The sequence below is a fragment of the Phragmites australis genome, chromosome 3 (genome assembly GCF_958298935.1).
Source record: "Phragmites australis chromosome 3, lpPhrAust1.1, whole genome shotgun sequence".
Taxonomy (NCBI): Eukaryota; Viridiplantae; Streptophyta; class Magnoliopsida; order Poales; family Poaceae; genus Phragmites; species Phragmites australis.
In genome coordinates this window covers 2,131,924-2,153,001 of record NC_084923.1, presented here as the reverse complement: position 1 = coordinate 2,153,001, position 21,078 = coordinate 2,131,924, and the positions used below count along the sequence as shown (strand labels likewise).

Genomic DNA, 21,078 nt, shown 5'->3' with positions numbered 1-21,078 from the left:
ACCCGGAGAATTGCAGTCAGGGATTTATCTAGCATGGCTTTTTTAGTATGATATTCTGTTGCTACATAGAGGTATAAGATTTTCTTTATAGTAAATAAAGATATATGTTGTTCTTGTACATATTGATTTGGATGATGCTCTTAATAATTTTAAGAATAAAGATGAAAAGTCTTGATCCAATAAAGAAAAGAGAAAAGATAATCAGTCTTTATTACAGATTCATCTTCATTTATCAAACAATACTTTGCAGGAGGTTTTGCAGGAAAAAACCGCTACTGCTTTATGGCTAAAGCTACAATCAATCTGTATGTCAAATGATTTGACCAGCAAAATGCATCTGAAGATGAAGTTGTTCATGCACAAATTACAAGAGGATAGTTCTGTATTAAATCATCTTTCAGTCTTTAAAATGAATGAACTCTAAGTGATGCTCATGAGGTGAAGGAGAAGCTCAAAAAGATTAACAAAAAAGAGTGAATGCTAAGTTACTTGTGAAGATAAAGTGACTTAAGGTATAAACTTATCAATTAGGTTTATGTTGAGAGTTCGCTTTAGGAGTCCGATGTATCTAAAATGTGTTTTAGATTTAACCCTTTGAGTTGCCAAACCTTAGTGGTGTTTGGTATTTTTCATGTGGTTCCTAGTTTAATCTTAGGGATTAAACTTTGTAAAATTAGAGAAAGTATCCGAATCAATATTCAAAGTGTTCCTAGCTTTCATAAAATGTGTTTGAGATCATGAATTCAGTAGGGATGTATAGCCATCTGAATAAGGTTTCTAAAATCATCAAAATTGGACCATTATCAAAAGTTATCTTCGTTTTTTAAGTGTCAGCTGTGTTGAACTCTGAAGTTCCGGTTTTGAACCAGAAGTTCCAGGTTAGTCAGTAGTTTCGGATTTAACCTGAAATTAAACTCTTGGTTTTGGTTTTCTTTTTAAATTAGAAGTTCTTGTTTTGGACCGAAAGTTTCGGGTTATGCCAGAATACCTATAATGTCTAGTTTTCAAAGTGGGAGTATAAATACCCATTTGCCTCCTTGAGTGGGGTAGTGCTTTGAAGTGGTTTTTGTTATCTTTGTGGTGCTTGTGAGAGGTGTTAGAACTTGGTGTTTCACCTTTAAGTACTCTCCTCCCCTCTCTATCAAAAATTTATGAGAATAAATTATTTATAACTTAGTGAGGATAGAGTGAGGTGTGTAGAGCTTAGATTGCTTGCACATATTGTATTAGTTGTATGTGTTTGAGCCCTCAAAATTGATTTTGCGTGAGTTTGAGAGTTTGTTCCTCTTGGAGACCACCGTCTCCTAGACGTCTCGATGGTGGATTACCGATGATCTACTCAAGTGAAGATTGTGATGAGGTCCCAAAGTGGTTGCTGAACTCACCTTCGGAGTGGAGGAAGAGTTGACCATTTGTGAAGACGATGAGTGTATGTGTTCAACCTCGTGAGGAAAAAGGTTGAAAAAAATCTGGCTCAAATGTGATCGAGCTTCCTCAATGGAGACATAAGATATTGGTGGATATCTGAACTTCAGTAACAATTATTTGTCTCATTATTTTTTTACTCTTATGTATTACTTTGATATCCATACGTGTGTACTTATTTGTATATGTATTGAGTTAATTTGTGATATTCAAATCTATTTTTCTAAGCTGATCGAAAGTTCCGATGAACAGTACTAGAACTTCTGATGAACAATAGAATCGAAACTTCCGATGAACACCGGAACTTTCGATAAACAGTAATTTCAGAACTTTCGATTAAATTTTTCTTGCGTATCTTGCTAAATTTGAATAAACTTTATTACACTCTAGGATTGTAAACTTCACACTTATTCAGCATGATTGTGCACTAGTTGAGTCTAGTATATTTAATTTTTTCAATTGTAAAAAATCCGTTAATTTATTTTCACTGTAAGTTTAGACTAAATAGTAAAAATAGTCAAAGTTTTGTTAAAACACCTATTCACCCCTATTGAGGTCTTGATGGCTCAAGAATCGTGACCGGATACTATTCAGGAGCTATAGCTTAGATGACCGCTCTAACGTGAATTAGAAATGACGTTTATACAATCAATACTATATGATTAAAATCCGTTATACCAAATTTACTCTCTCTACCTTATTTACATTTTCATATTTACTTCCTGTAATATATCATTGCATATTTAACTTCATAGAATAGTTTGCTAAAGTTAGCTATATGTTACAGACATTTTAAATAAAAAATTAATATAAATTTATCTTATGAAATTTTTTAAACTAATTCATTTTAAATATGCTAATTCACCGCTCTTAAAATGTCACCAAATCGTTCATATCCTAAGGCATACGAAACAACCCTGGCCCACAAAAACAGCACAGAATTTGAAGGGAATCACAGTACAAACAATTGCATGTCTGGATCACTTGATATTGATACAAAACACTGCTACGTATTGGCACGCATTATTCAGTGTGTACAGCCCCGGATTTAAATACAAATCGAGGACATGACTACAAGCAAAACGGTGGTTTCAACTTTGGTGGTACCAAAGGAGATGTACAAGAAACTTCTTTGACAAACAAGAAGTTGCATTACCATCTCGTTGCCGAAATAAGGGTTGACTGGTGAATGGTTCGTAATTCACTGCTAACATCCTCTTTTTTGGGGTCTCCATGACCATGTACAGGTATCAAGTAGTAAGCTATATCCTGCAGTTCGCTGCTGCAGGGTGATGCAGAAAGACACAATTTAATAAAAAGGGTAGCATCATTTTCTAAGTGCTCAAGGAATATATGTCATCTGAACAGTGAAGGGCGTGAGAGAGCAGCAGTGACCGAGATACAGGAAATAGGAACTCACAGCAGTAAACGAATTGGTTAAAATCCAAAGTCACTCTTCCTTGCTTGTTTGTATCGAATGAATTGAACAAGTTACTACAAAGGGAGAGCAAGTAGATTAGTACGACATAAATTTACCACACGGACACTCTGCTGAAAAAAATGCAAATCATGGAACAGCATCCTAGAAAATACTACACGTCATTTAGAGAGAATAAGTAATATTGGTTAATATAATAATGAAACGCTAGCAAGTACCACGTAAAAACTTACAAAACATTTTCAAGATATAGGTACAAACTGAACAGGTAGAACTATCCTTTCCCCAAACATTATAGCTAGAATGTAGAAGAATTCTAGGTACCATGGGAGTACATACCGAGCTGACTGCACAAAAATGCAGAGTGATATGAACTCATCCAAACGAACCATCCCCTTCTTGCTCTTGTCAAAGCTCTGAGAACGCCCAAGCATGGTATTGAACAAATAATGATGCTTGAGGGAAGTTAAACGAAAATATGAACTCTTCGAAGAAAGAAAAATTCATTGCATGTACAGGTGCTTCACTACTAAGCCTAAGCTGTGTAGGTAGGAAATTAATGTGTTAGTGCAAACAAAGAAGAATGTGCTAAAATAGCAGTATTTTTTTCTTGGAGACAGTGAATAAGATGGTAAAAGAGCTGAATTATTTAGTTCATAATGCAGAAAAAACTGCATTGGCATTATGCCCTTGGCTTCGGTTGTCAGCTAAATTGTATGACCTATTTCAACCTCCCATAGAAAGTTGACCGTCCAGCAATTCAACTTGGAGGTTGCAACAGAAGCAACACTGGCTTTATACCCAGATGCTCCAGATTGCAAGAAAAGATAGCGTAGGATAAATAACTTCATATCAAGATTGAAGTTCGAACAGGCTTGGGATGAACACTCTAAAGCAAGAGTTGAATAAGCATGGGCCAACTTTACAGTAGAAATTGAACAGGAATTACCTCACAAACTGTGTAGAAGGCAGGTGAGTCCAATGAGAAACCAAGTTTGATTAACGCCTGTAATGAACATGGCGGTAAGTAAAAAAAGTCTATGAAAAGTTGCTTGTACAAGGAAAAAAGGATGCGGGAGGAAAAGTGGAGTGGCAACAACAAGGAACTAAAAAAGCTGAAGATACAAAGAATACCTAACCAAGATAGGAGAAATTAACATATTACCTACCTCGTACACCTCCTCAAGATTGAGAAATCCATGACCCCTGAAGTTAACGAGAAAACTAAGAAATTTAAACAAGAAAAAAATGTGTGCGCAACTTATGATGTAAATGAAAAATAATCATAACCAAAATGGTGCAACATGTGTCAATTTTTGCCAAAAAAATTGCTAGTGCTCAGGACAATAACAGCTTGAAACTGAAAAGAAGCACTTTGGTGCTACGGAGTAATCGGCGGATGCAACTTTATGGAGGTGGTTATGGATGGGAAGATAGACAAGGAAATTTCATAAATCACAAAGATTTCTATGAAGGGGACAACTTTGCATGAGATCTCCCGTCCTCTAATATTGAAGTTGACCACATTTTTGGAGAGTTATACTGCAACAGTATATGTAAATACAGTCTTGTTTTCTAGCTTCAAGAAGAATTTAACCTTAAAGTCAAACTATCATCTTCCTAGGCTCCTAGCTACAAGATATCACATACATGTGATATATTGCTTATAAGTTCTTAAGAAGGACGTTATAAGTCACTAGAACTCATGAAAAATGCAGATCATGACAAAAGCTTAAGGAAGCACTTGAACAATTTCCAGATGCTATACATGATAGCATATCCAATAACAAGTCAAACATGGTACCTTTCTAGGGTGGAGAAGACACTTTGCACCTGTAAATTGAAAACAACAAGGAAATACAAACAAGTAAGAAGAGTCAAACGGGTAGCTTGCAGTAGGGGATGCATTAAAATGTGTCCCCTGCTCTCAGATGCACCCATGCATTGTAAATTATAACTTTTGTACAGCATAGAAGGCCATTTTTTTGTATAACCGAAGCTTAAATAACATTCTAGAGGGCCATTACTCATTCATATAAGACATACCCAGTTGATCATGGAAAAGAAAAAAATGCACTATTACCTCGAATCATTCAGCAAAGTTGCAGAAAATGCTTGCATCAATGAGCGATCCTAATTCTTAAATGCACAACAGAACCAAGTAGAGAGCCCAAATACCTTCTGAAGGAATTTGTTAAGAGCCAAAAACTCTGCGAAGAACAAAGTGAAGCTGCATGTGAGGTCAAAAATCAAATCATTTTTCTTAACAGAAGCTAAAAGCGATGCATGCAGTAGGACAAGTAGCGAGTTAATACGAGATTTGTAGCAGTTCTCTATTTACATTGCATAAAAGAATTGTGAGCTAACCTTCGAAGCTCATGGTACCATTCCGATCAAAGTCGTGCATCCTACACAGAATCCAGTCCCAAGTGAGCTAAAGTCTAAAACCCAATCAAATAATAACTAATAAGACAGGGCAAAAAAAACAAAGCAAAAGCAAAGGGCGATAGGATGACCTAATCATCTGCTGCACGACGGAGAGGGGGAACTCGAGGTTGCCCACGGCGAGCGCGCTCTAGTGGGAGCACAGCCAGTTTGAGGGTTAGCGGTCAGCTCCTTTAGCAAGCGGGACTGCGGGAGTAGAGTAGAATTGGGCGAAAACTATGGAAACGAGGAGGGAAGCAAACCTGGAGCTGAGGAGCGGTGATGTTGCCGGTGCGGCCTGCATCGACGCGATCGAACCACTCCCGGAGCACCACGGCGTTCTCCATCTCTGGCCTCCGACGTGGGGGGCCTCCGGCGAGGACGGCTAACGGGGCTCACCGTCCACAGACTCCGAGAATGGAGAAGAGGAATCGGAGACTCGGAGGGCAAGTCACAAGTGCGCGTTCAGCAGTTACGCCTTCGAGTGTCATCCGAACTCCTAAGTGCTCAGAGCCTTTCCGCCTTCGAGCTTCGGATACGGATAAAGGTGTACCGCTTTTCCGCCTTCAGTTGGATTGTGCAGCCTGGCGCGGTGGCGCCTGCATTGTTCCCGGCCAGGTAGCCATACATGCACAAAACATTGCCCCATCAAAACATAATTCACCGTGGTAACTTCATCACTATCATCATCCTTTACCTGTGCATGCTTGCAGGGGCGGATCAGACGGCTCCAGGCCTCCAACACCCCTACCCAGTTAATAGAAACGCCTTAAGTCCCCCTTATCGATTTTTTTGTCATGGATGAGAGAGACTATGAAGAAAAGAGAGTAGATTAGCCCTCCTATCTGTTCATCTGTATCCGCCACTAATGCATATATATTACACTTGGGCATGGGGTTCCTCTCAAGTCTCAAGAGCAGAAGAGCACAATGGAAGCAACTGATTGCCAGATTTTCATTTCACATAAGATCAAGCTCTACTGCTCAAGGGCGATACAACTTTCTATTCGAATCTTTGTAATGACTTGAGGCTGATATACTGCTTCAGACGGCACACCCCACATTGCGTAGTAAAAGAACATATGTGAATAAGATAATCTTACATATTTCTTGTCCACAGCCTACGCTCTACGTTGTACAACAAAATGGGTGTGTGCCGGGGGGGCGGGGGTGTCTTGGGTATAGATATCATTCTTTCCAGGTAACTTTAGCTACAGAAATAATGCACCAGTGAGTTTTTTTGTTCTGGACCATCCTGCAGCGCCAGCAAAATCTGAACAAGCAGATGTGCTTAGCAGCGTAGCCAGTACACTAAAGACATCTAAATGGGTCGTACTTACTGGACGACATATGGTCTGGCCCAGCACACCTCAGCCCGGCTAGGCACGGCTTAGCCCGACCAGGCACGCCATGCCTTGGTCTGGCTAGGCACGATCGGCCCAGCCTGCCTAGGCACGACACGACATGCCCGGGCCAGTCGGGAGTCGTTGTGTGTGGGGCCGATCCAACTAGGTACGGGGGACACAAGAGGGCACGCCTGAACTAACGGGTTAAATGGGTTGTGGCTCAACCGTATAACCCATTATTTTTTAATTTTCTAGCCGTTTTGTTACCGTTTGAGCTCAAAGAATTTAATATTTTTTTTTTTGCAAAAATCATCATTTTTCACCTATAAATAGAGGATCACCATGTCCTTCCATTCCACACTAGCAAAAACATTTACTCTCTTATTTTTTCCTCTCATTATTGTCTCAAAGTTCTTTAGAATATAGATAATTTAGCAAAATTAGTTTGAATTGTTACCAAAAATCTGAGAAAATTCAAAATCGTCATCTTACTATCTTAAAGAAATTTTGATGATTTTTTGCATCGTTGTTCTATCTTGTTTTATTATTTGATTATTTCTAACTCTGAATATTTAAATTTTTTAAGTGTCATTCAACATTAATCATGGGCATTGATGATCATAATAATACGTCCATCAATCATGATTTTTTCCTTCAATGACTCGCAGAGAATTACGACCCTTTTGATAGCAGTGCTGCAGGTGAACCTTCGGTTGGTTCACATACAGCAACACCTCTATCGTCAGGCTCTACAAGTGTGTATACATTAGCAAACACCGGCTCTAAAAGATCAAGAGCTGGTACTTATGAAGTTTGGCAAAACTTTGAAAGGTTCTACAAAGAGAAAGATAGATAAATGTCGGGTATATTAGGTGTTATATTTGCAAACATAAATTATCTGCAAAGCTCTTAGGTGGAACGGGATACTTGAAGAGGCAAGCTATAAGTTGCAAGCGAAAGAGTGTAACAATCATGAAACAGACGGTGTTTAAATACAACTCGATAGCTTTGTTTGTCATTGAGAGTATAACTCCGCCAATACTTGAAAAGAGCTATGCTGCTTCATTGCAAGAGTGAATCTATCACTCAACATCAGTAAATCTGCTGCATTTGAAGATTACATTAAGCAAGTTCATAATCATAGATTCACGCATATTTTTATATAGACAACTAGTAGTGATATGATAAAATATTACAATATTTCAATTGCTTTGACCTCGGATATATGAGTAGGTAGGGTTAGAAAGGATTATCTTAATGTGGTTGCTCATTTTGTTAATAATGATTGAGAATTAGAAAAAAGAATAATAGATTTTCGATTGATTGATAACGCGTATACCTATGGAAATATTGCTGAAAAAATATCTCAAATAGTTGAAGACTTTGGTTTCATGAATAAAATATTTTCTATCACTTTAGATTATACCGTGCAAATTCTAGAGCAATAGATATTCTTACTTAATTGTTTAGTAGCTATGCTGAATCTTTCTTGTTACATAAACGTTATGCTTGTCGTATTATCAATCCTATAGTAAAATCTGGTTTGAAAAGGTTGTCACAATACCTAGACGATTTTCATATTGCAATATCTTTTGTGAACTTCTTTAACCAATGAATTCCAACATATAAACAGTATTGTGTTGCGATAGATGTGCATCCACGTAAGTTTGTTGTAAACATGCTGATAAGATAGAACTCTACTTTCTTGATACTCAAAAATATTATATCATATAAGAGTATATTTGATGTGTTTATTTATACACATTATCATGAGCATAGGTCAAACTTTACTCACGAAAACGCATTAGTACATTGCCAAAAGGATACTAGAGTTTTTTGAATTTTTTATGATTCAATTGTGATTTTATCAGGAATTTATTATTCATCATCTTACTTAGTAATGTATAATATTGTTGAAATTACTACTCATTTAAACAGTTATGAAAATAACAATCTTCTAAAGAGATTATGTAGTTCCTATAAAATCTAAATTCTTAAATTATCGGGAAAAAATTTCTTTGTTGTACACCTTTACCTTTATTTTAGATCATAGAGCTAAAATTATAGCTTTATGTAGAGTTCTTGTAATTCTAGATGATACTCTTAGCCATGATTATTGTAATTATTATACTAATGTTCGTTCTAAGTTATTCGAAATTTATAGTAAATATGAAACAAAGTATGGTAGAATTCACCTGTAACAACCTCCGCTAGCACCCACAATAAGTAAGAAGACAATAACGTGAGGAAAATATTTGGTGTGGGTTTTTCATCGAGAAGTTCAGACTCTTCATTACGAGCGTTGAAATTCCAACATTCGGAGGATAGCTAACTACATTAATAGAAAGCGACGTTATTAGCTATAAAAAAGAAAATTTCAACTTACTGCAATGATGGCACAAGCACAAAACAAATTATCCAGTGATTTCACTGTTAGCACAAGATTTATTAACGGTTCTCGTATCTACGATTTTTCTTAGACTACCTTCAGTTTACTGAAAGTATAATTGAAGAGAGAATAGCAAATCTGTCAAGTGAAATGGTTGAAATATTCATCATAATAAAATATTAGAAACAAGCTGAAACACGAATGCAACACACTGCAGAGAATACTAAGCTTAAAGATTCATTCCAAAATTTATATCTAGATGTTGATGGAAACGTGTAATTTCTAATTTTCTTAGCTAGGTTGTACTATTTTTTCCTTTGATAGAAAAGTTTTTAATGAGACATCTATCAATAAAGCTCATTTTTAGAATCAATTATGTGTCCCTATTGTTTTTAGATTTTTTATTTTATTAATAATTTTGTTTATTTTCTTCAAAAATAACCTACCACCCACCTCTGTCTTGTGACCAAATAAATTGAGAGAACAAAACAGTTTGCCTGTTCAGAACATAAGAGGATTGGTGGGCACAAAAGAGATTCAAACGCAGACTGACAGTTGTACAGAAGTACTGGTGCATATAAATTTAAAAATAACTAAAGTGTGCCTGTTTCTGTGCCGGCATGGGAAAATTATAAGGTAATCCACTTTGTCATCTCTTCTACCCATCCATACTAGAGAATACACAAGCATTTTCACAGAAACATAAGGACAAGAAATCTGATACTACTCAAAACCATGCATATCTTCTAATATTGTGATCTAGAAATCAAGCAGATACTGTTGACTATATGAACATGAGGTGATGACAGGAGTCAGAACAACCACTGGACTACACAATACATATCCATATTGACTAGAACAGTCCCTAACAATACAAATAAAATGGCTTAGTCGGCATCACTAGAAATCAAGAGTAAGATTTCAGAAATAAAGGAGTCACTATATCAACCAGTTCAGTTAAAGCCAAATCAGTTAGATTGCTGGTTCAGCTTGTTAGCATGCCTAGTACTCATCGTTTCCTGAGAAGTATACATGTAATAACTAAGCATAGCAGTAAAACATATATGCACAAAATGGGCATTTTAGGTTTCTTACCACAAAGAGCAGTGGCATGGCTGGTCAGCAGAGAGTAATTTATCAAGATTATCCAATAGTTTCTGCAGGTGTGAAGTCGATAGGATGAGATAGCATACTAATAAACTCAATTATCACATTAACTAACATGAAGAATAACCATATAACTTTACTTATACATGGCATTATGGCCATAGAAATTCCAAAGGGTATCAATAGGAAGTAAATTTTGAAGCAGCATACATACTGATGTTGATAATGATACGGAAATTATAAAATATAATCAGATGTTCTAAAATCTTCAAATGTTAGGTAAAAAAAAAAAGCCCATCAATTCAGATCACACTACTGGGAACACTCCATGCTTCCAAAGAAAAGGAACATTCTACCCACTATGCACACAAAAGAGTGCAGTATTTCCATAATTTCCTTTTACCAAAAAAATCAAATAATAAAAAAGACAGTAAGCCAATCTAATCCTTCTTTACTCTAACTATCCGCGCATTGCTGCCGATCTGAAAGAAATAATTCTTCTTATTATATACCTTTATTCCAACAAATATTTAAGTTGTGGTGGTAATGGTTTCTCCCTAAAAAAACTTTTGTGGATAGAATATGACTTTGAGGATAAAAAAGTCATTCCACCTCCAGTAATAATATGACTAATAAGAATTATAATAACTGCACTTGTTGAATGGTTATGACCAATATAGAGTCAAACAAACTTTCCATTTAACTTATCCTCGTGCAAGGGAAACACTACAATTTGTTCCTTACAAATAATATTAAACTTTACTGTAATGAAAACGGTCATATGTTTTATGACACTAGATCACGTGTAACTTTAAAGTAGATTCACTTTTTTTTTCAAGTTGCAAATTTCCACACATGCACATTTCTGACTTACTCACCAGGAGCATCAGATCTCTGTCACTTGATTTACCCTTCGTTTGGTCTGACAAATATGCGCCCTAAAACACAATTGGAATTCAATATAGATGAGCAAGCTGGAACATGGAAGTGGTCATGACAAGGAATACACTTTTGTAGCAACAGGATTACATTGTTCAAATTACCTGGAAAGGCAGTAAAATATCGAGCAGTCCATATTTTCTAAGTAACCTAATAGAAGGCTCTGCTGGCCCATAAGATAACATATAATTCATTTCCATCGTCAACCTTGCCAACACAGTAAATGAAGCCAAAAAACAGAACTAAGAAAGAAAATACATAAGGGAATATAGATACATCTGTTAATTTACTTTCAGGGGGGCCAAGAAAGTAAACCTTGTCAATACTAATTATAGAAGAAGAAAGATCTCGTATCACAGAAGAAGTTACACTGGAAAACTGCAAACCAAGGCGAGCAGCAATTCTCAAGCCACGTAAAATCCTGGCTGAAATATACGGAAATATAAACTTGATTTGGCGAGACAAACAAATATTAAAAAAAAACATTCCTTAAGCACCTACCAGGGTCCTCCATGAAAGAAATATGGGCAGGAATCACTGTACACACCTGATTATTCATTTAAGAAATTAGTCGGAAGAAAAGGGAAGAGAAAACCAGGATGCTGCTGAATCTATGCCTAAATAAAGATGGAGCTCGGTGACTATTACTTTGTTTTTCCTCATATCCCTTACTCCATTCACGTAATCATAAATTTTGTAGTTCATTGGGTTAAAGAATAAACTGCCATACAAGTGTTACAGCATTGTTACTAAATATCTCATGCAATACCTCACAAAAAACAGCATTTCTCAAGCATTAAGTACTAGGATTGTTTTGGAAGATTACCCGTTTATTGTGAAGTCTCTTCTCATAGAATTCTTCCAGCGAAGAATATCTCCTCATCATAGCCATTCAACTCTTCCAGAAAATCCACCTCTTCATTTCTATTCACATAATTACCAATCATACTAAAGCTTGAAACCTGTTAGAACAAATGAAATCTAATGTGAGGTAACATTGCACGAAAAAAAATATGGTCATGATGGTAATGTTTCTATGAAGAACAAACCTCAATTACTGAGTCACGCATTTTAAGCAGACATATTGGAAATTGTCTACCTATAATCATACATCTTCTGAATATATTTTTCTTAATCTGTAAAGAATACAGAAGGGCATCAATGGAATAAGGGAATCAGAACTTTCAGGAAAAGAAGCATTCATGATGTTTGAATGAACCAAAACCTATTTGAGACTTGCAGTAGTAATCACATCAAAATCTTTAGGTACCCTTTTCAGTAGCAAATCTCTCACACATCCCCCAACAAGATAAGAGTCAAAACCTGTAATAAACTTTTGTCCTTGAATACTGCATACAATCTTTTATGCATTTAACTGGTAAAAACACCACATAAGTTTCATGATTTAAAACAGCATAGTCATGCCCTTGCAAGGAATCCAACCAAAATCAAGAAGACTGAGACATAGATTTTCACAAACATCTCGTGGTAAATTTTGAAACCCTGCTGCCTTCATATCAACCATTGATTTCGAACCAAATGATATACTTGAGTGGATGGAAATGCCATCTTAATTGTGACAGAACAAGATGCAATTTCATGCATTCCAAGGGCATGTATTACAGGATTGCCTTCTTCTATTTGCCCTTGTGATATGTTAGAGTTGTTCAGTTCATGTACTTCAACAACAGAAAAGGGAAAATAAAGTAAAACAAGCATATTACCTGATTTGATTGATTTCATAATCTATGTAATATAGTGTGAAGAAGCTAATACATGACATGATTATGACATATCAAAGCTCTTGATTCACAAATGGAAATAGTAAAGAGAATTGTTATGCGCCATTTTGTTTGAGCTTTCTTAGAACCGCCCATGCATCCTTGGGTATAGCATCGAGGGATATGCCAACAGCCCTCGAGTCAAAATATCTCCACCATGAAGGATCCACAAATCCTGCAAACTGAAACATTTGAGGTTCAGAACACATATGCCAGTGTGGCAACATTGTAAAACTAACTTTGGTTTGCAGAGGCTTACATGCACCTTTTACTTACAACGGGAATTGTTACGGAATAGCTAAACAATTCCACACTCTCCTAAAGGCCGAATCCGAAAATCGGTTCCAAAGATAATGTGACCAAGAGCGCTATACCCTACAGCTAACTCGAAAACAAGCTCCCCGATACAGGACAAAGAATAACAATTGCAAAGCACAAGTTACAGGGAAGCAGAAGCGTCTGCTCTATGTACTGTTGCCAGCGCCCATCAAGAGCGATGAAAATATCACCTGGCCTGAGTGGCCTTGGCGGTGCGGAAAAGGAGCCACAGTTCCGCCTACCAGTGCCGTCGTATTTCTTCTTCGTGCTGTACTGCCGCGTCTGACAGTAACACGACGACGTCAGTAGGAAAACCAGTAGGAAAACAAACAAACAAAAATCAATCTAGCGCCCCGACGGCGAGATGCTCGACGAAATGCTTGACAGAGCGTGTGTGTGAGGAAGGCTGTGCGGCGACTGACCAGAAGATTGGAGGCCGCGGAGCGGAGGCGGGAGAGGAGGGGAGGCGGCGGGGAGTGCGAGGGGTCGGCGCGCCGTCGGAGCGTCGTCATGACATGGGCGCTGGCGCGGTCGGAGGCACGGCGCGGGGGTGGATCGATGGATGCACATGCGGCTGGACGCGTCGTGGGTTCTGCGGCCTCTTGCTCGCTCCAGTGCTGCACGGCGAGCCCGCACAAAGACATGCTGCTTTTAGTTTCGGTTAATTAGATACACGCCACGGCATTGCAATTTTTTGAGGCTCGTTAGTTAATTTTCTAGTTCCGTATTATTTAATAACTGTTGTATTATATTGTTGTTTTTTTAAAAATAATTTATTATTTTGTGTCTTCAAAAAATATCATTGCAATTTTGATTTTATTTAAAATATGCTATTTTCTAAAATTTTAGAAAACAACCGTCATCTAAGTTCTCTACCTCTCATATTCCCCTCCATTCCTAGTGCAAACTCCTTCACTCCCCCTCCATAGCCATTAGTGAGCTCTTCCATTCCCTCCTTTGTGCCTGAGCTCGCCCCCTCACTCCACCGAACTCATCAAGTTAAATACCTCATTCACGGATGATGGCTGGGATGCAGTTGTGTTCTTCTCCGAGCTCGAACAAGATTTCGCCTGATAATATTAGGTGTTGCTCACAGTCACACCGAACTCACCTCCTCACCTAAGGCGGGACCTAAGCAGCAGGGTAGGCTTAACGAAGATCACCAACGAGGCTAACCTTGCCTCTCATGTGCTCTTAATCGATGAGTGCCTGCAGCATAGCTGCCTTGGAGAGTTGTTCCACCATCACCGGTGAGACTAAATGTTTGTTTAGTAGAGCTCTAGTTCCAATTTTTTTTGAATCTAAGTCATCTCTAACTCCATATATTATCAAAATTAGAGTTATGAGCAGATTAATGACATTTGATGTAAATATCTTATTCTTATTTTCAACTTAAAATAAATATTTAAATTACTTTATTATAGTCTACAAATTTTAAATCATGCATGGATCTTAGAGTTGAAACCGTGCCAAACAAAATCTAGCTATCGGTTGGTGGCTTGTCATTATAGTAGAACATGAGCTAGCGTTACAAATACCACCTTATTGTAACGTGCAATTGCTATATTTGATTTATATTTTCTGATTTTTTAAAATACCAGTACAACTCATAGATACTCATACCACCACACATACACACTCACACAAGGCCTGCTGAAAACCAAAGATATGAAGCTTAGATATTGACGAAGTCACCACATATGTTTTGTTATCGATAAATACATCATCTACTATTGAAAAAAATTATCTTAAAGTGATAAAAAAAAGCAAACCTTTGATGGACAGAGGATACAACCACCTTTAGTAACTATAGTCCAATGCTTAGTTCTCAAGCTTATATATTTTTCGTTTAGTGGAAAAGTATTGTATGATAACATACAATGCGACTATTTTTATGTGTATCGTTTTTATGATGTTTTGGCTATTTCTTCTTAGTGTGTGATAATTCTCATTCAACTCATGTAGGCTGGATGTGAAATTATCCGAAATAACAATAGTGCATGGTAAATGATACATATCATGCTAAATAAGGAACACCGACATTTCATATAGGCAGTTAAAATATGGATTCCTTACTAGTGGCACAATATGCTCATAAGAATACATTTCAAATTTGCAACCAAACGTCTAGTATTTGGAAACGTGACTACAAGAGCTTATATCATGCGCACTGAGTCTTAAGCTCAGCAAGTCAACAGAAGACATAAACCCCACTTCAAACACAGACACATCACGCAATTAGATCGGGCTAAATAAGTCAACACAAGGCACGACAATTTCAGCATGACTCAGATATGACACTAATGGACGGGTGAGGCCTAGGCCGTGTCACTCAGCCCAGCTAAACCACCCCGCTGAGCTATCCCCCGCGCTCACACCTCACTTATCTTCCTCGATTGATCCAACAATTTCAATAAATAAAGAATATTTTTGCCTGTTATATGATAAGCAATCAAAGCATTTGAACTGCTCAATAAACAATAAAGAAAGTATCCATACCCAAACCGATCCAGCATGACACCATAACTCACAAATCGTGTCGTGGACTGAGCCTTCAGCACGTGGGCTGACACGACACAGTCCAATTAGGTAACTGGATCTGACAGATCGTGTCCTAATCGGAACGTGTCTAGATATTACCGGTCCGACCTGTAAGACCCACTTGGATAACTCTACATGTTACAGACTCCATTTGACGGTAGCTAGAGGAAGCAAATTCTTTATAATCCTATTTTACGAAAGAACAACTCCTCTGTGATGATACGTGTCTACTTCTTATTTCTCCTCTTTAATCTAACCATTAAATCACAAAATAAATAATATAAATAAAATCTCACGAGAATCTTTTTAATATGATCTTATAAAATTTATTTTTTACTAGGGGCTAAAGCCTAGAACCTTCTGCTGACTCTTGAGGACTCAATCCTGACATATTGGGTCCACCCCACCCACGCCGTGCTGCCCTCACAGCACGCAAGGAATCACGGCCTTCCATCCCTGTCGCGCAGTTATTTCGGCCGTTAAATCCTCCGCCCTCCCACCGAAGTCACTATTCCTCCCGCCGTGCCTTCTTCCTCCTCCCACGCCGCGAGCTCAACCCCGGAGCACGCACTCCCAATAGCCAGAGAGGAAGGGGACCCAAGCCAAGCCACCGACCCACCCTCTCCCTCGCCTCCGTCACGTCGCGCACACTCGCCGAGACGTGAATCAGAGGTGAGCCAGCGGCTGGATCGAGATTAGGGCTAGGGCATGGGGGGAGGGGACGCCAACACCGGTGGCGAGCCCGCGGCTGCGCCACCGGCGACGCTGCACATCCGGTGCACCAACGGGTCCAAGTTCGCCGTGCGGGCCGACCTGGACGCCACCGTCGGGGCGTTCAAGGCGATCGTCGCCGAGAACTGCGACGTGCCGCCGCAGCAGCAGCGGTTGATCTACAAGGGCCGGATCTTGAAGGACGAGCAAACCCTAGCCAGCTGCGGTGCGTGCTTCGTCCTCTTTTTTCTGGAAAAAGCTCTCGCTTTTGTGCGCGATTTGATCTAAAATGATGTGGTCGATGACTCGATGTGATTGGTTAGGTCTGTGCGTGAGTTGCGATGTTATAGTTCTGATTCTCCCTTGCTGGTATGTTAGATGCAATGCCTGTTAAAGGATGACAGGTAGAGGCAGGTTGGTTACTTTAAGATGCAATACATGGGAAATACACATTGCTTTGATGCCTCACCATGAATTTAGTTCCAAATATGCTGGAGCCATGCAAGTGTTAGCAAGATGTATTGAGTCATGTGCGCACTGCGCTGTTAAGTAAAATTGTAGGTTTTGATGCATGGGAAGGATGGTAGAGTATAACCAGCACTCCAGCAGGCATGAGGAATTTCGCATTTCATGCTGGAATCTGGACGTGACAACAAGATGGCATTCTAGTTATCAGCAAATTGGAAAGTTCATCATTTCCATTTTTTAGTTTCTGCGCATCTTTTTTGTTTTTGTCAGTTACAAACGCTTGTTGTCAATGTCAACCATTATTATTGTGATCCACGTGCAAGGAATAGCATTTACTTTTTGTCGTGTTTTGACGTCAACATGACGAACCATCCTTTCTGGTCCGGGGGCATTATCCACGTGGTCATGCTTCATTAAACAATTTTTTGTCTATGCTTGTTGTAACTTCTTGCACCTAATCTGCACTTGCAAATTGCCTGATCATATTCATACAGGTTCTCTAGATTTTGTCTTTGCACATCTAGTTTTGCTCTCCATTAAAAATAATTTTCCTGTGTTTTAGGATTTTGGTATTCCAGTAACCATTTACAATAGAGAGAAATTTGTCTATTTTGTATATTGCAAGCTCGTAAACTCTGATGGGTTGTATCTTATACTGTACACAACTTTTTTATGTCATATTATTGTTTTTTTGGACTGTGCAAAAAAATACGTGGGGGGTTTTATGTTGCATCGTTGATTCTTCATCAATTCCTGTGCTTGGGGAAATGCAACAATTCAACAATTTGAATGTTACTACGTTAGTTATAACATCATGAGTTCACCATGATATGTGCAGTATACTCATCTGGGAAAGTTGCCACTTGGCAGACGGTACTAGTGTAACATCTAACATGAAATGTGCTTTAAGTTTGCTTATGATACATGACTGTATTTTTTGGTAAAACATTAAATATCAATAGGTGATAACCTGTGCATGTTTTATGGAGGAGGAGGGGTTTGCGTTTTTTTTGTGCCTATGCATTCATGTGCACAGGAGCTTTACACCCCCACCAATTAGAAGCCAGCAATTCTTGAATGTGGTAAGTTTGGAGATAGAAACGCTTTATTTGGCCGAGTGGCAGCATGTTTAATCTTTTGGTTCATTAAGTTATTGCTTGATTTTGGGAATTTCATTAAGAAGTTGTGGTTTACTTATCCTGGTTTTGTTTATTCTTATAACCCCATTTTTCCTTCTGAAGGTGTGGAGACAGATCATACCATTCACATGGTGCGTGGTGCTGTGCCACCACCAGCATCGACTGCACCTGCAGCCAACCAAAAAACCTCAGCTACTACTACTGCCAGTTCCCCAGCAGCTGGTTTGGGAGGCTTGATGCAAGGTCTGGGTGCTACAGGGGCTGGTAATAGTGGAGGGTTGGGTTTATTTGGCTCTGGCCTCCCAGAACTAGACCAGATGCAACAACAGTTAGCCGAGAATCCCAACTTGATGAGAGAAATAATGAATATGCCACTCATGCAGAATATAATGAATAGTCCTGATCTAATACGCAATATAATAATGAACAATCCTCAAATGCGTGAACTCATTGATCGTAACCCGGATCTTGCCCATGTCCTCAATGATCCAAGTATCCTCCGCCAGACTGTTGAAGCAGCTAGGAATCCTGAACTTATGAGGGAGATGATGCGGAACACAGACAGAGCTATGAGCAACATTGAATCTTCTCCAGAAGGGTTCAACATGCTCCGTCGTATGTATGAAACTGTTCAAGAGCCTTTTCTGAATGCAACAACAATGGGTGGCGAGGGTGATAGAAATCCGAACCCATTTGCAGCTCTTCTCGGAAATCAGGGGTCTAACCAAGCAAGAGATACAGCCGCAAATGCACCAACTACAGCTTCAGATTCCATAACAGGGTCGCCAGCTCCGAATGCTAACCCACTTCCAAATCCCTGGAGCCCGACTGGTAAGTTTTGGATATTCCATTCCGTCCTTTCCTTGTTGGTATTGTGTGTATCCTTGTCCTGTTTTGATATCTAAGACTAAAATCAACAGCTGGATCTGCCCAAGGAGCAGCAAGTCCCTCTCCTGCAAGCAACACAAGGAGTGCTACAACTGGTGGCCTAGGAGGGTTGGGTTCTGCAGATTTGGGAAGTATGCTTGGTGGTGGCTCTAATGCTTCCTTCTTGAGTCAGGTTTTGCAAGACCCAACTATGATGCGGATGATGCAGAACATTATGTCTAATCCTCAGTCCATGAATCAGGTATGCTGATTGAAATATTTTTGTTGTGAATGATGAGGTGCATATTTATTGTCTCGCTTGATACATAATGTTATAAATGCAGTTGCTTAATATAAACCCAAATGTACGTAATATGATGGAATCGAATACACAACTGAGAGAAATGTTTCAGAATCCGGAATTTCTTCGCCAGTTGACATCTCCCGAAACATTGCAGGTGATCAATTATACTGCTGTAGTTACATGCAGATTATGTGATTGTATGAAATACTAAATGCTTTATTTGTTTCTTTTGTATAGCAATTAATTTCATTCCAGCAGTCTTTGATGTCACAGCTTGGTCAACAACAAGCTGGACAGTGAGTATCTCAACTTTTGACCTCCTGCTTTTTAATAAGATACCATATGCTTCTCGAGCCTAAAATGAAGAGATTGGATTTTTCGGTTTTTTCTGGTATTATGCTAAGTATTACTCTATGCACTCACTTCCTTTTGAACTCTTTTTCTTGTTTGATTCAGGGAGCGTACGCAACCAGGCACTGGTGCAGGTATCTACTGGCTACCAATTTACTATCAGAAGTTCTAAATGGGCTTTCCTGGCATTCGTGCATTATGTCATATTGATGGATGTTTCTTTACATGCTGCGGATAAATCACAAGATCACTTTAAGCATTGTTGGGATAAATCACAATACCGGGAATAAAAATTTCCACATGAGAATAGTAATCCTTAAGTGACGAGTTACTAGGGAAAATAAATGAATGTCCTCTGAGACCAAATGACACTATTAGGAAGAAGGGTGTGGTTTTCCTGATTTCTTTTAAAGAAAGTGATGCTTGATGTTATTTATTTTGGACTTGAAGCGATTTAGACTTGCTCAGACATTTGACTGCTTTTATAAGTGGATTTACATATGCCCTTGTTTCATTAACGACCTGTGGAACACTTGAATGTTAGGCAATGTCAACCTCAACACCTTGATGAGCATGTTCAGCGGGCTTGGAGCTGGTGGCGGCCTGGGCGTTCCAAACACCCCTAATGGTTAGTAACTTGGTATGCATTTCATATTCTGTTACTGGAGGAAGTAATGCTGCAGAGAGCCACCGATTGATTTTTTTTGTTAACTGAGTAATGTCCAAATTCACAGTGCCGCCGGAAGAACTCTATGCAACACAGCTAGCCCAGCTCCAAGAAATGGGTTTCTTTGACACACAGGAGAACCTCCGAGCTCTGATCGCTACCGCTGGAAATGTTCATGCTGCAGTGGAGCGTCTTCTTGGTAATTTGGGCCAATAGAATGCTGCAGTGGAGCGTCTTCTTGGTAATTTGGGCCAATAGAATGCGATGATCATACAGTGCCCACATCATATGACCTGTAGTTCTCATTGTGAGATTGTGTCTGGTTCATTGGTTTTACTCCCAGTCAGATTCAGAGGCGGCATCAAGATTCTGTTTTAAAATGAATAAACGAGACTGTACCGGCGAACCTTTGCATATACATGGGTTCCGGTGTCATGGTTAAAATTGGTGCTGTTGATATCTTGGGTTGTTGTACATACATATTGAATTACCGAGTTTTACTGCAATGTACATGACGATGCGTTCTGGCGCTTATCTTGTCGCTACCCACATATGGCGTGGTTCCGGCGTGCCAAATTTGGTTAATTCTTCAGTCGATGAGATCATGCGACTGAAGGCGATTTTGATCTTTGAAAGGTTTATGGTGGTTGGGTGGTTCTGTCATAGTAAGCCTTTTCTTTTTGTGCGTCTCTTTTTTCATGTAAAATTCCGTTGTATATATCGAAAGTGAAAAGAAGGGCAAAAAGGTCCGTCGTAAGAAAGCCTCGATTTTTTTAATAATATTTTATTGAAAAATTGTAAAAATAATAGGTGATAGAACAACATAATATCGTTATGTCGGCTTGTGATTAGGGTTTTATCACC

General features: G+C 38.8%; 3 protein-coding genes across 6 annotated transcripts; 1 reads left to right on the top strand and 2 right to left on the bottom strand.

The window, feature by feature from the left end:
• Window positions 1-2,392: 2,392 nt before the first annotated feature.
• Window positions 2,393-5,884, bottom strand: LOC133911515 (uncharacterized). Of its 2 annotated transcripts, none has more exons than XM_062353779.1 (10): window positions 5,551-5,884; window positions 5,380-5,438; window positions 5,231-5,271; window positions 5,042-5,073; window positions 4,668-4,696; window positions 4,033-4,069; window positions 3,813-3,869; window positions 3,203-3,318; window positions 2,846-2,919; window positions 2,393-2,707 (listed from the first exon to the last, which is right to left on the bottom strand). In XM_062353779.1, the coding sequence occupies exons 1-10, from the start codon at window positions 5,632-5,634 to the stop codon at window positions 2,688-2,690; spliced, it is 549 nt and encodes a 182-aa protein (XP_062209763.1). In that variant the 5' UTR covers window positions 5,635-5,884; the 3' UTR covers window positions 2,393-2,687. The 2 variants fall into 2 exon arrangements, with proteins under 2 accessions (XP_062209763.1, XP_062209764.1); XM_062353780.1 differs by having other exon boundaries at window positions 3,203-3,279; window positions 5,551-5,831.
• Window positions 5,885-9,699: 3,815 nt separating this feature from the next.
• Window positions 9,700-13,836, bottom strand: LOC133911514 (uncharacterized). The gene is given in 13 exon segments (XM_062353778.1): window positions 9,700-10,040; window positions 10,117-10,178; window positions 11,172-11,233; window positions 11,383-11,492; window positions 11,569-11,614; window positions 11,716-11,788; window positions 11,894-11,948; window positions 11,951-12,029; window positions 12,117-12,203; window positions 12,293-12,390; window positions 12,913-13,023; window positions 13,358-13,448; window positions 13,589-13,836. Coding segments are annotated over 13 exon segments (1,113 nt in total). The 5' UTR covers window positions 13,811-13,836; the 3' UTR covers window positions 9,700-10,023.
• Window positions 13,837-16,046: 2,210 nt separating this feature from the next.
• Window positions 16,047-20,746, top strand: LOC133911508 (ubiquitin domain-containing protein DSK2a-like). 3 transcript variants are annotated; one of them, XM_062353771.1, is made up of 9 exons: window positions 16,047-16,644; window positions 18,128-18,856; window positions 18,946-19,154; window positions 19,237-19,350; window positions 19,434-19,492; window positions 19,653-19,681; window positions 20,092-20,175; window positions 20,282-20,435; window positions 20,478-20,746. In XM_062353771.1, exons 1-8 carry the CDS (start codon window positions 16,416-16,418, stop codon window positions 20,428-20,430), a joined length of 1,602 nt encoding a protein of 533 aa, XP_062209755.1. In that variant the 5' UTR covers window positions 16,047-16,415; the 3' UTR covers window positions 20,431-20,435; window positions 20,478-20,746. The 3 variants fall into 3 exon arrangements, with proteins under 3 accessions (XP_062209755.1, XP_062209754.1, XP_062209756.1); XM_062353772.1 differs by adding an exon at window positions 17,849-17,968 and having other exon boundaries at window positions 16,516-16,644; window positions 20,282-20,746; XM_062353770.1 differs by having other exon boundaries at window positions 20,282-20,746.
• The last annotated feature ends 332 nt before the right edge of the window (window positions 20,747-21,078 follow it).

Bases quoted from the DNA above. Each gene is read 5' to 3' on its own strand.
- LOC133911515 (XM_062353779.1), bottom strand. From the start codon at position 5,634: ATGGAGAACGCCGTGGTGCTCCGGGAGTGGTTCGATCGCGTCGATGCA. The intron at 4,697-5,041 runs GTATTTGGGCTC...TTCAATTTACAG, and splicing joins TTAACAAATTCCTTCAGAAG to GTGCAAAGTGTCTTCTCCAC. The intron at 2,920-3,202 runs GTATGTACTCCC...CTCCCTTTGTAG, and splicing joins ATTTTTGTGCAGTCAGCTCG to TAACTTGTTCAATTCATTCG.
- LOC133911508 (XM_062353771.1), top strand. From the start codon at position 16,416: ATGGGGGGAGGGGACGCCAACACCGGTGGCGAGCCCGCGGCTGCGCCA. The intron at 16,645-18,127 runs GTGCGTGCTTCG...TTCCTTCTGAAG, and splicing joins GCAAACCCTAGCCAGCTGCG to GTGTGGAGACAGATCATACC. The intron at 19,155-19,236 runs GTATGCTGATTG...TTATAAATGCAG, and splicing joins ATCCTCAGTCCATGAATCAG to TTGCTTAATATAAACCCAAA.